We start from the raw sequence: 14,724 nt of genomic DNA on the forward strand, positions 1-14,724 counted from the left end.
GTTATCTTAAACTTTCAGCATGTACAGGACACTGACACTCCTCCATCTGTCCCTTTGGAGACACTTACCAGAGGCTGTATACAGGGGAGTTATCTTAACTGATATTTTCAAGTGGTTTATTGTTTGCCTCCTTGTTTCTGTGAGGACCACCTTAAGATGTACATACGTAAGAAAGGCTATTTTCATAGCCCATCCCAATCTTGCTTCCTGATCCCATTCTTCTTTCCTTTGACAGCTGCACAATCTTCGCTATTACCCCTTCAGCTTACTCAGCTGACAAAGGAGCAACGTGCTGGCTGCACTGGGACAAGTGTTGTCCACAGGTCAAGGGAGGTGATCCTTCTCTTCATTCAGCAGCAATGAATGCACACCTGGAGTGCTGTGTCTAGTTCTGGGTCCTCCAGTACAGGAGAGACACAGAGTTACTGGAGAGAGTCCAACGTAAGACCATGGAGATGATAAACAGACTAGAGAATCTCTGCTGTGAGCATAGACTGGGAGAGCTGGGGCTGCTCAGCCTGGAGAAGAGGAGGCTCAGGGGGATCTCATCCATGTCCCTAAATCCCTGAAGGGAGGGTGCAGAGAGGCCGGAGCCAGGCTCTGCTCAGTGGTGCCCAGTGCCAGGACAGGAGGCCATGGGCACAGCCGGGCACCCAGGAGGCTCCCTCTGAGCACCAGGCAGCACTGCTGTGCTGGGCGGGTGACGGAGCCCTGGCACAGGCTGCCCAGAGAGGCTGTGGGGTCTCCTCCTTGGGGAGCTCCAAAAGCCGCCTGGACGTGGGCCTGGGATATAGTGTGCCTGATTGAGCAGGGAGGTGGATTAGGTTACCTCCAGAGGTCTCTTCCAACCTCAACCCTTCTGTGATTTTATGGAAGCTGAAAAGTTTCAGCAGCATGACAAAGGTTGGCCAGAGTTGGAGAAAGGAATGAGACAGGACTGCAAATCAGCAGTTTGCCTGATAAAGCCTGGAATTATCCTTAAACAAAATAAAAAATAAAAAGAAGAAAAACAAAACAAAACGAGCTAGATTTGCATTTGGAATGGTGAGACTACAGCTTTGGTAAATACCATAATACATATACCGCATTAATGTTTAGCTTATCTATTTGAGCCATGTCTACATAGGCAATCTATACTTGTTGAATCTCTTACATAAAATCTCGCTTCAGGCAAGAAAACTTTCTCTGACCTGCTATTAAGTGTCATTCCTATGAGTTCAGTCCCTCCAGATCACACGAGGAACGCGAACTTTATTTTTCTTTGTATTAAGCATTTGGCTCTACAGGAAGCGAGAAGGAATCAGCAGCAAGTCTGACATGCACTACGGTTTGACCCCAATCGGGCAATCAGATTTAACTGAATAAAGTGCTCATGTCAGGCATTTTTAGAGGAGTTGCTACCTCTGACAGATAGTTCACAAAGATCTTCAGTTTAGTGGATGCAAATGGCAGCACTTCATGCTACCAACGTTTTGATTTTACCACTTACCTAAAATATTTCCTGCTGATTTAGTGAATGGTATTGTTCTTTCAACTGTAACCTGAATTTTCCATGTAGAGCTTTCACTTACAGAATCAAACACCCCATGAGCCACCTGTTTTCCACATGTTTAAAGTGGAAATATATTAGCATCATATACTTACCCAGCCTAACATCTGAATTGAGGTGGTTAGAGAACTGAAATTTCTAATATGTGATCTGCAGGTTGATCTCACATTAGTTTATTGACTACTTGGGTCATTTTAAGAAGAGTTAATATAGACACATAACCAAGGTGGAAGACAAAGGCTTAAGCTGAGCCATTGTTCCCCTCCAAAAAAATAGAATAATACTTTTACACTTTATTTTACAACATGGCCAAGACAGCATAAGACCTTTGCATACTACCATAGATCATGGGACAAACTTTTAGAAGTGCTGTACTCTTGAGAGAAAGGGTGGGTAGTATCTAAGAAATCTGTTTAAGATTACTAAGAGGACATCGCAAGATTTAAATTGCCTCCTGTCCTGGCACTGGGCACCACTGAGCAGAGACTGGCTCCATCCTCTCTGCGCCCTCCCTTCAGGGATTTAGGGACATGGAGGAGATCCCCCTGAGCCTCCTCTTCTCCAGGTTGAGCAAAATCTTATGGGGAACAGTGTACCCCCTACAATACGTATTAACACCTAAACTCTTCTATTTCATCTTTACAGAAAAAAAATAAAATAAAAAGCAATGCATCATTTTTAAGAAAATTCAACTTCCACAGGAAAGGAATAAATTACTAATTTAAGCCATGGCAGTCAAGCTGCATCTAAATCAGCTTATCAGTAAGAACATTTAATGACTGCCCAGTGGATGCCGGGATTTTAGACTCCTAAACCATCTCAGTGCTAAGAACCTAGAGGTAGAGACATATGCTGTAGTAGCAGGACAGCGTTACAAGTAATTAGTTTCATTACAAAAAGGAAGATGCTATCTCATGTAAAATCCACCTGGTTTTAGTACACACTTTCAAAAAGCCCCCAAAAGAAAACCATTAATAATTTATTTCAGGCAGAACCATGCAACTTCAAACAAGATACACTTTTCATGGGTAACACCAGAAATTAAATTTTAAATTATTCCTGAAAACTAAGAAATGAATTGAACAATTCAGTGTGTTTTTCCACACTTGCTTTCCCCTTTGGGCTCAGTATATTTTTTTAACATCTCAATAAAAACAGGAGATGTGAAGGCTTGATACTTTCAACAGCTTCACAGATTTTTTTCTTTTACTGTATTTATTCTCTTAGATTGGCAAATTACCAACTACGTGCTATATAATTCTAAACAGATTTTTCAATACTTCTACATTTTAGCTGCAAGTGGTTTAAGAACTATCTTACAATAAGTAAAATGAAATAAAAAAATATTGAATAACTAGCCCAATTTCAACTATTATTTCAGTAACCTATTTCAACAAATACGCTGATAATTAAAATCCATTTCAGTAAGTATGTATATTCAATGTCTGTATATTTCAATGTTTTAATTATTGACCCAGTCACAGTCTTGCAATTTAACAAATCCAGTCACAGCATTTCAAAGCAATCGAGTTAGGAACTGAAACTTACATTAACCAAACCAAAATAGTGTTCATTAACTGGAAATTGTTCCGGACCAATCTCTTTCTCCAAAGCTGAGGCATTGGCGCCCTAGAAAAATCAAAAGCAGAAAAACGTTAGTGTTGCAACTATGTCCACAGGGAGTTTATCTGGTTGAGAAAAAAAAATCTAGTGATTTTTTTTCACAAGGATAAATGACTCAGATCTGAAAATTGTAAAATGAACAACTACAGCCATGAGTGGCAGCTCATACACATCAGAGACATCAAAAACACAGTCACAATTAAGAGTCTGACCACAGCACACATCTGGGGAAAAGAGCCATTGTTCAAGCTGTGTTTTGTATCATGTGTACAGACCTTAGTTATGCATTTCACATTATATTTCAATCCTGATTCTCACATATGCATGCTGGACAGTTAGTTCAAAGATTTGTATCCCCCAGGCAATCACTGATTTACTTCAATTTATCTGTGCTTGTACACACACAAGATTACTGGTCGCAGCTGTAGACCTTTCTATACCAAACCTGCAACTTCAGATCTCAGATTGTAAGGCTCAGATTTTACTGAATTTACATATACTGAAGCAATCCCTCTAATCAGGAGAGAGGAAGACAGAAATAAATACAGACTAAATACAGAGAATGAATGAAACACCTTCCTGCTTGTACTCCAGAGGGGGAGAGGAAGTGGAGTTTGTGATCCAGGTCAATAATCATACATGGCAAATTAAGAAAACATGTTTAATTAGCCTGTTTCTTAATCCAAATACAAGCTTATAGGCAGGATAACAGTACTCATGAATGCAGGAAAATCAGTCCTTTGAGTTCTCTGTTGATCTGCACTCTCAGGATGTTTAGATTGGCCACAAAATTGTTTAACTCAGATCTTAAAAGCAGACAGGTCACCCAGCAAGAAGCTGTGCCACAATATAATATTTACATGCTTATGATGAAGAACCTAAAACCCTTTCACCACCAGAATTTTATTTCTACATTATCCAAAATGCCCTAGATAACATGTTTCCAAATATGTTCTGTTCAAGAACATCTCAAAGTAAGCTACATCATTTTTGTGTATTTTTATGCAATCACATTGTTGGTGTGCTGTATTTATTAGTTTCAGAGTGTAGCTTTTTAATAGCAATCACATTAATGTAATATTACGAAGTAAATGATAAAAGGCCAAATGATGCTTCCCTCAACAAGCATAATTCTCATACTCAAGCAATGTATCTCACACAAAGTTAAGAAATGCAGATTGTTCATAGGAAGCAGACTGGATGGTTCCACTTAAAATGAAAAATATAAAATGTTTAAACTGTTTTGTTAAATACCTTGACTTTTGTAAAACTAAAAGATAGCACAGTACAGCTAGCCTTGATGTGCATTAGAAATGCTGCAGACTTTGCCCAACACATCTGTTGGTTTTGATCCTCAAAGAGAAGTCAGAGAAAGTAACTTTGGTTACTCTGTGGTTCCAGCTGATGGCTGTAGACTAAACTGGTGCAATAAACAGTGGATTTCAAAGGAAGGAGATTTTTAAATTATTGTTATTTTTTATTTAGGGATAGAAAAACCTCTGCTCTGGAAGATTCAGAGAACAAATAACTGACTTTCTAGAGGTCTCACCCTGATTGCTTTTAGTGAAAAGCAAATATAGCCAACCCTTTGTTGCATAAAACATTAACATACATATGCCCTCTATCAAACTAACACATAAGCATGGATATTTCAATCTAAAGTCAAGCCTAAGTGAATCTTAAATAGCACATACTATAAGGTAAAAGAATCTTAAAAACAAATGCAACTCCTTCCCAACTAGTTCTTTTCGTTTGTTTGTTTTTACACAAAAGATGTAGCAAATGGCCCTGGACATAACAACAATAAAACTGAATCAAAATCACAAACTGCATTAAAAATATCAGTTAGGATTTCAAAACTGCTCTCAAACAATGATGTTTTTTGATAAGGAAAAGTTGTATAAACCCTCATTTAAGATTAAAGCGCTTCATGGCTTCTGAATATTTGGTGTTGCAGTATTATTGAAATACACCCATGAGTTCTGGCAAGGTGGGTATTATTTACAAATAAATAGGAAAAAAAAAAAAAAAAGGAAAGGCCTTTTTATCCTATTGTTAAAATCTCTACTTCATTAAAAATAAATTCAAGGGGTTTAGGAAATTCTTTCTCTTTTCAAAGCTAGGGTGGAGTAGCTACTCTATTCTATCTTTGGAAGGGAGAATATTATGATATAAACTTTGATGTTTCTGTTTCATACAGACCTGACCACTGTATTTAAATTTCTAGCACAATAAAGATCCCGACTTGTCAGTAAGTAAAATGTGCTACGACAGGCCTATACTAACAGTACAGTTTTCTGATTATTCAAGGCTGTTTCATTCGAGGCTTAGGCACTCACATGGTTTCAGAGCATGGCATTACTTTTGTTTGAATGCAGTTGTTTATGAATGTTTTATCAGTACAAACCAGCACGGATGTTCGATACCAATATAAAAACCCACAAGTTACTAAGACTTCCTTCTACAGCCCTCTTTTTGTCTATCATAAGAGGATGTCATCCCTCCCCACACAGTAATCACTTATCCTGTGCACAGCGTGCTGGCTGCAGGCGGGAAGGACATAGCATGCAGCAGGAGCTTGAAGAGCGTGCTGAAATAAATACATCTGGCATGTAAGAACTATTTTAAAACCTAACTATCCCTCACTCTGAGTGGTTTCCCATTTAATATCACAGTACACATTATCAGTCCCAGCTGATAACATATCAAATACAGATCACAGAATGGTTTGGGTTGGAAGGGACCTTAAAGCCCACCCAGTTCCAACCCCTGCCATGGGCAGGGACACCTCCCACCACACCAGGTTGCCCAAAGCCCCATCCAGCCTGGCCTTGAGCACCTCCAGGGATGGGGCATCCACAGCTTCTCTGGGCATGTAGTGAGGAAGCACTGTGACACCACCAAATAATATGGTACCATATGATATTTTGGACAAGAGGTCAGCAGTGGTTTAAAGCAGAAGTGGAGTTGTACCTTTTTACATCAGCCACAACAGATTTACTGGACTTGGGACTAATGGACTTGCAGTTTATGATGTATGATGCAGAGTATAAAAGTTCTTCCTCTGCCATCTAACTGGGATATGGGAAGATCCCAAAATGATTCTCTTCTTCTCGGGGTTCACTGAACAACCCGTACAACTGGTGCTGGAAGGATGTAGTATCTTTAATCAAGTACAGCTAATTCTCCTGATTTTCAAGTTTTACAGATATAGGTTCTCTAGAAGTTCTAAAACAGACAAAAACAAAAATTTCATAACATTGAGCATTTCAACAGGAAAGGAAAAAAAATCTAACATGCAGTTATAAGATGGGTTCCCTTTCTTTTTTTCTTTTTTTTTTTTTTTTTTTTAAACTTGCTAAAGCAATAACATTGCTAAGTATTTCCACTTTTATCATTGCCTTCTCTCACTGCCCCAGAGGTCACACTACTGTGGTACCGCAAGCAGTGGGTCTCAGATGCACTAATTCTAACAGCTAACATATGGATAAGCTTACAGCAGCAGATCTGGAAAGCACATCAGTGGGTGTTTATGATCTGACATACACACTAGTTGAGTTTCAGATGTTTTTTGCCAGATTGGTTTTAGACTGGCTGTGTGACTGAACACTCAGCTGTGGCTGAACTATGCTGCTTGATTTAGTTTCCACCAGAAGGAATTTAATTTGTGCACAGTAAGATGACTTCAAGATGTAAACCAAAGTATGGTAAAATTCAGATGCCTGGAGGAATCAGTTCAGAAGTGCACACTGAAACACTAATGTGAAGGCACTCAGCACTTGTCCGAAGAAAAAAAAAATAAACATCTACCCTGCACTGAAGTACTGTCTAAAAACATGTCAGTGAGCAGGCAAACACGACCAGTTTTCAAGTGTCCTACCCTGTTGTTATCACCCAGCCTAGCAGACAGCTCTTCTCTTACAAAGATTGACTCACAACCAGCCTAATGTGCATTGAAGATTACACTAGTGTCAGTCTTAGAGGGAGGGGGGATGCTGATCTATCCCTTTCTAGAATAAATATCAGTTGGTAACGTGGTGGGTCATCTTCTTAGTAGTTTGCTGTAATAGTTTTATTCTTTAGATTTACCGAGTTTTAAGTTTCCTGAGTAAAACCAATGATTTAACTTTTAAAAGAAATTTCTTACCTCAAAACTTACATTTGTTGTCAACATTCTGAAGATGTCTTTCTCCCTTCACATACACTCTATGCTAGATCTTTGCCCACAATGCTTTCTACCTTACCCAAGAAGCAAGGAACAACAAAGACAAAAGGTGACTGACATAACTAACCGCGTTACATAGGTATATATAAGCCAAAATTTTCCAACTTGACTTAGCTATAGGCAAGTGAAAGAGTATTGTATTAGAAGATGCTTCCTTGTCTGTGTCACTATTGCAGCTGTACAGAATTTCCTAGTCTAAACTAATTAATGCATGGTGACTGATGGAGTCTTCTATGGTAGAAGAAATACAAAATTCTACTCTTCAAGTCAGATTTTATTAGAATATGTAAAATCACACTTTTCCATCTCTTATATTAGTCAGGACTAAAAGTAAACAGTACAGCTACATTAAATCAGTTTATATCGGTCTGTTCAACTGCAACCAAAATGGAAACACATTTCTTATAATATTGTTTCTGGCCCAGGAAGAAGCAAAATATGCTGAGTGGGCTTCAGTACTGCTTGTTGTTAATTTATTTGCAGAAGAACATGCTCTAGCAATACACAACTTGATAATCTAATTGGATAGCTTCAGCTCATGCTTTTAAAATACTTACAAATAGTATTTTTTTCCTTAATTAATTGGTTTGAGACATAGTCCCACGTACTCTAATCATACTCAACAGTATTAACTCAATAGTCTAATTGAGTCCATAGTAAAACATCCCTGCACAGGCAAGGAAGATGATTGCACAGCATGGAATTACCTTCACTTCCAATTCATCACGTCTACCACACCTGTCTTTTTGAGCCTCACTGGGCACACACAACATGTTTTCCTTCACAGCAGGCAGGCAGACAGACAGACAGTCATACTTCCTTCTGTTTTGAACACTGAAGTCAAACCTAAGGTACTCCCATACACGAAGCTGAGAATCTAAGAATTAAGGCTCTGGGCTCGGCTCTTTCATGGAATGAATCTTCAAAACAGAAAGCTGCAATTTTTCCCAGGTTGCTGCCACACTTAAAAATGGATTTTGACTGTAACCTTCAAAGCAGAAGGAAATCATACCACAACAAATTAAACACTGCCAATGCAGTAAGCCGTATTTATCTTGTATAATTCCAGAAAATTCCCAGGATAATGCTGTTTATGATATCTGGTGATTTTGCTACAGGTTCCTCCGATCAGATGGATTTTTGCTAGTATCAATACAACACCTTTTATGACACTTATTAAGCAGGATCCTAAAAGGCCAACACTATTACCTTTGTAGACTTCTAGTTAAAGGTTGAATTATACATGGACAAGACAGGAAGTCTGTGAGATGTATTTAAAAGAGGATCTGACAGTGACCTTAGGAACCTTTCACTGCCTATAAAGACCAGGTAGTTAAAAGCATTATCCCCCTGTTAAACCAAACCAAACCAACAAACAAATCCTATCACCCAAAATAAAGAAGGGAAAAAAATACAGTAACACATCTGCTCAAAAGATTTTCTTAACTCACACTATAGTGTATTTTGAATACTCTTTTAATCCACATAAATTCCTGTTTAATAAAAAAAAAGTTCCTTTCATAATTTCCTATTTTCATGTACTTATTAAAAATCTTGAATTAAAAAAAAATGGTAAAAAACATATTTTCCAGTTCTGTTATATTTATGTTAATATACCACCTCAATGCATTTATGCTAGTACATCATTTATGTTAATAAAACATTCTGGTTATACACTACAAAAGTTATCTAGGGTTGTTTTTTTGTTGTCCTGTTTTTTAAAGATCAGATAGATTTTATTTGAAATATGTCTTTTGTTAAAAGCACTTCAATTTATGAAACTTCTTAAACAAGGAATACAAAAGTTACTCCCAATACAGGCCTTTTATCTTCCTTTTTCCTTCAAAAGATTTGAGAGAGAATAACAAAGAATGGCAATTCATAGGCATTAAGCCTTTTACCACATTTTAACAGAATCATTCCTACAAGGCTTAATGCAAATTAAGACTTTCATTAAGTCTTAATTGTTGTTTTGCTAGTTTAAAAAGTAACAAAGACTACTTAAAAGACCAATCTGAATAATCAAGCTTTATGTAGTAATGGGATCAGTTGGTCCCACTGACACAGCTAAAAATTCTCACTGTTGGAAAGATGAGAGTCCAAGTTTGTATTTTATCGTTTCTTCATGCTTAGAATGTACAAAATGAATGTATGTTTGCATACAAGTAAAAAGACAAAGAAACATTTATATAATTGAAATTATCCAGCTACGTAATATGCAAACTAAGTAATCCTCTGTGCTGGGACAAATACTGCTTTATAGCTACACAACGTCAGTACTTTTTTCTTCATGTCTCATATTTGACATTTTTTTTCTATGTATTTAGAGTCAATTTTGTCTAAATTAAGTGGTGTATTAAAATGAGCCGTAAAGACAGTGTTTTAAAGAGCAAATGTGTCGACTTTTATTACTTCACAGTAACGTTACATCTACAAGAATGATGATGACAAATGCCACAACCACGGCTTGAGTCTTAGTGTCATATTCATCAAGAAAAGCTCTCCCAATTAGAAATCCAACCCATGGGTGAACCACCCTGCAGCAGTATAAGCTCTTAACCTAACTGTCTAACACACACTTCTCCAAAAATGAATGTGCCCTGCAACAAAACCAGTGCCTGAGCGCTCCAGCCTGCCGATCAAGGCAGGTCCAGGCCACGGTGCCAGAGAGCAGCAGAGCGGCTGGGAGGCAGCACATGTTCTTCATGTTGTTTCTTGCCAGCCCTGCTACATAAGCAGGGCAGACAGCCGGATAAGGAACGCCACAGCGCTGCTAATTCCTCTGCACTACTTCACTTTAGCCCTCTCACCCACTGCTTTCCTTCCAATCACATCCTCTCTTTGAAGCTTCCTTCCTTGCTGCTACTTGCTTCTTCCAGCATGAGTCCTCCTCACACTTTTCTGTGGAATCTCTTAAACTGATCATCAATTACTGTTGAAGTATTGTAATTTGTGTTTCAGAGGAGACGGTGCAAAGCAAAGGAGCAGCAGTGAGTACGGGACAGCCATTTCTAGCTGACTGCAAGCTCTGGCAAACATCAATTTACATTAAGTGCAGATTTCACAATCAGGCTTGAAATGCCTATTGTAAACAAACAGCTCCTTGAGCAGTAATGAAGCCTGTGTACATACACCTACCTCAGAGTTAACTATAAGCTGCAATTAAGGGTTTTATAAAGCCTCTCCACCATGACATCTGAGGTAGGCTGCACTGCGGCCTTCCCTCAGTGGGGTGCTGGCAGGGGCTGTTCCCCTAAGCAGCCTTTCCCCACACGCGTGTACGAGCTCAGGTATCTCTGAGACCTCTTCTTCCTTGTCAAAAGGGACTGAAACGGGCGCGAGGGTACTGGTGGGATAAGAAGGCAGGCAGGCAAAGGGCAACAGCCAGGCATTCACTGGGATTCCCCTTACTGCTTTCAAAAACAAACCTAAAAACGAGAATTCAGACTGTAAGACGCGCAAACTCCTCACACAGAACACACTATTACATTATAAAAGTCAGATTTACTACAAAGTATGTGTTTGATGTCAGTTTTTGGGCTTTTAGTTGATTGCTTAAGACATCCAATGGCCAAGTACACTGACCCTGTAAATAAAATGTTAATCTAGCAGATAGAGAAGGAGTGTTTAGACAAATACCTGAAACATTACGCAAAATCTTTTCGTGTCTAGCACTACGGTTTACAGATTAGCATAGTTTGTAAATTTCATTAAGCTTTTTCAGGTCATGCTAACATAATCAACCAGTTTCTAGAAGAAACACAGAAAAACAAGTGCTACTACTATCCTAACTTCCTTCTCTCTGTCTGAGACTGACACCTTTCAAACTACAGAGGTAACTTCTGTCCTCTCCTTGCCAGCCACTAGAAGGCTTGATACCTTCCACCCACTGATAAATGCTTGCTGGACTCTAGACAGCAAAAGCAAAAGTCAGAAGGACTAGATTCAACCATTATTTTATGGCGACTATAGCTCAGGGCACATATTGCTGCAGTTAACGTGGGTTATTTTACCACTTCCCAGAAATGCATTAAAAACCCAATATCATTCAGTCAGGTAAGACTTTGATTGCAGGTCAACGCGTGGATGAGGGTGAAAGGCCAGGTTCTACTTCTACTGCAAAGACATCAAAAACAACAACAAAGCCCACCTTATAACCTCATCCACTTTGCAACAAGACCAGTGACTAAACCAGGAGCAAAGGCGTTTTCCAGTGCTCTTCCACAGTCTCCAGCCATGTAATTAAGACGTATTACACCAAAAGAGCTGTGATAGAGAGAAGACCAAAGGGGTAGAACAGCAGAAAACAGCACTACGGGAAGAGCTCTGGAATAATTGATATGAACACTGGAGTATAGATAACAAACTAATGAAGGAAAAGAAGTCCCCTTTGTACACAGAACGTGCTCCTGCAAGATCATCTCCGAAGGCACTGTGGCTAACAGAGTAAAAATCCTGGACGTGATCACTCTTCGCTATATCTACACAACCTGGCAGTGCTGGAAAACCTGGTTTATTATTTTCCAGTATTCAGAGCTTGAACAACAAGGGTAAAATGCATTGAATATTAGTGAGTGAGCGGAAGCGAAACTAATTTGGGTGCAAAAAAAAAAAAAGAAAGAAGCCATAAAATGTGGGACTGAGATGGAAGAGCTTCTTCAACATTGCTCCAGACTGCAGGTGTACGTATGTGTTAGGTTTGTGTAAGTACCAACTGTCTCTTGGCAAAAATTACCTGTTACTGGTTTTGTACTATCCAAATCCAAGATGGGAAACAACAGCCTGAGAATTCTTTTAAGAGGCATGAGCAAAGGGCAGGAAAATCTTGTGAGAATTTTCAGAAAGCTGCTGAGAGCGTATCAGACGGTGGGTAGACACAACTAAGGATTGCCAGGAAAAGTATTGCTCAGCATTTATATTCCTTTTTGCTTTTGAAAAATTAATGCTTAAGCATGATTACTGTATGACTGAAAATTAAAGGAGTCATTCTGGACAACTCCAAAGTAAATATCAAGCGCTTCTTCTCACTATCTTTACTGAAATATTTATAAGCACAATCCTATATAAATTAGTGCCAAACTTTTACATCCTATTCTAGCTACCACGAGTCTCACTATTAAAGCTTAAGCATCAGAAAGGTGCAGGAAAAATCTTATGCCCACAGTTTATCCACTTCAGTGCACACGATTACGACAGGCCACAGAATATCTAATTGCCATAAGAATTTCAGCTTCACGGGTATAGACACTTTAGTTAATCATAAAATTCTTAGTTGAAAGCCTTGTTTAGGTATCGACCTGCATGCCAGTGACATATAATTTCTAATAACCACAGATACACAGAATAATCTGTAACTAGCTGCTTGGCCCATCCAGACCTACAACTTCCACACTGTGATAAGCAGAGAACCATTGTCCCGTACTGGACCTAAATGAGGGGACCAGCACTGAACCCATGCTGACACAACAGGCAGTGATCAACTGTAGGTAAAAAATGAATTAGCTACAACTGCACTACAACCAGACTGTCCTAGCTCAAGGATCACTTTGGCTCCTCGACAGTCTTAACCTGAAATGTAAGTGCTTTAGAAAATGGAAACTCCTGGTCCTACATTTGGTCCTAAGATCTTGGTGGACACCTCATGAGGTCAGGATGTCTGGCCCTAAGAGTCCAAATGAAAAGATGTGATCTCCCAGGTCACCAACACCATTACTCCAGCTGATCAGCACCCACCTGAGCAACCCCACCCCACGGGCTTATGGCCACTCATTCCAAATTCTCAGAGGCCAACTCCGAATTGCCTGTTGGAGATATTAAAGACTCTTTGCAATAAGATTTATGAAAATCATAAATCAGTTTCCAGTTCTGCACGCATCAGCATTTCCCACTCCTTGACACAATGATACATTACAATCCCCATTCAGCAAATTAGCAAATGGGAGGACACACAGAGAGTGTTTTTCCCCTAAGCCATCTCTACCCCTGTGGAAACACATTTGGGAACAAGGATTTTGATCTGTCCATGGAAGAGTTAGAAAAGAGCCCAGTGCAAGATAAATCTTGACCTGCTGACACATCTCTTCTATGACTTGCGGTGCCTTCTACTGACTAAGGGATGTTTCCTTCCCTAAATCCAGCATTCCCTCATCGGGCAGCCTACAGAGCTCCCCACCCCTCGTTACAAAGGAACTCCAGGGGAGCCTCACCACCTCCGCAAGAGAGCCATGAAGAAGCAAGCCTGCTATCGGGACCCGGAGCGATGCCCCAGTGACACCCCAACGTGTGGGATGCCACCACTCCTCCAGGTCCCTAGCACAACACCCACCTGCCAACAGCCTCTCGCCACCCCACAGCACGATCACAGTGCTCTGAGGGATGGGGACCAGCAGAAGGAAGCCACACAAAGCCACCTGAGGCAGCATCCCGGGGCTCCCCCATCCCTGTTTTTGGTACGTTTGGGGGGTCAAGCTGCTCCCCAAAGGCAGCCCAACCCCAAACACAGCCCCAATCCCAATCCCAACCCCAAACACAGCCCCAATCCCAATCCCAAACAGTGACCCAATCCCAGCCTTAATCCCAGCCCCAATCCCAGTCCCAGTCCCTGTCCCAGCCCCAGCCCCAGCCCCGGCTCTCACCATGGTACAGATGGAGGCGATTTTGGAGACTGTCATCAGGATTTCCATCCGCCCAGCGCCATCTTCTGCCCAATCACAGCTCCGAGCCGAGCCGGGCCGGGCCGGGCCGGGCAGAGGGAGGAGGAGGAGGAGGAGGAAGAGGAGAAAAAGGAGGATGAAGGCAGCGGGGCCGGGCAGCCCGCGCCCCCCCCGCCCGCCGCGGGGACGCGCACGGCCCCAACGGCCCCAACGGCCCCAACGGCGGCCGAGGGCGCGCGGCCGCACACGCACGCGCGCACGCTCGCTCGCGCGGCCCCGCCCCGCCCCGCCGCCGAGCAGGCCACGCCCCTCCTCCCTGGCCACGCCCCCTCTCGGGAGCCGCCGGGCACGCATGCGCAGAGGGGAGAAAAGGGGGGCGAGGCGCTTGGGGCCGTCGCCCGCCAAGATGGCGGTGGTGGGCGCGGGGTGGGTGTGAGGGCGCTTGGGGCTGCTCGCAGCACTCCAGGCGCTGCAGTTCTTAATGTTTCAACCACCTTTTTATTTATTTATTTTTTGTCAGTGCCCATAGGTTTCAATTTTAGGGGTTGCTGGGTGCAATTCTAGGGGTTGCTGTGTGGAATGGGGAGGTTTGTGTAGAGACATGTCACTTTCCCACCCCTTGGGTTCATCTTCCTTCTCTCTTTTTTTTTTTTTTCTTTTTTTTTTTTTTTTTT

The 14,724-nt window shown here is 41.1% G+C and overlaps 1 protein-coding gene across 2 annotated transcripts in view; it reads right to left on the reverse strand.

Annotated features, from left to right (window-relative positions):
• Positions 1 to 14,290, reverse strand: part of USP12 (ubiquitin specific peptidase 12) — a 38,018-nt gene extending 23,728 nt beyond the window's left edge. The window contains exons 1-2 of one of the 2 annotated variants that reach the window (XM_084539323.1): positions 14,033 to 14,290; positions 3,098 to 3,178 (exon numbers count right to left, since the gene is read on the reverse strand). In XM_084539323.1, coding sequence (XP_084395449.1) covers positions 3,098 to 3,178; positions 14,033 to 14,080 — 129 coding nt within the window. In that variant the 5' untranslated portion in view covers positions 14,081 to 14,290. The remainder of the gene's footprint in view (positions 1 to 3,097; positions 3,179 to 14,032) is intronic. The other variant, XM_084539322.1, reaches the window with a different exon arrangement.
• Between the last annotated feature and the right edge of the window lie 434 nt (positions 14,291 to 14,724).

Source organism: Aythya ferina, assembly GCF_964211825.1.
Source record: "Aythya ferina genome assembly, chromosome: 1".
Lineage (NCBI taxonomy): Eukaryota > Metazoa > Chordata > Aves > Anseriformes > Anatidae > Aythya > Aythya ferina.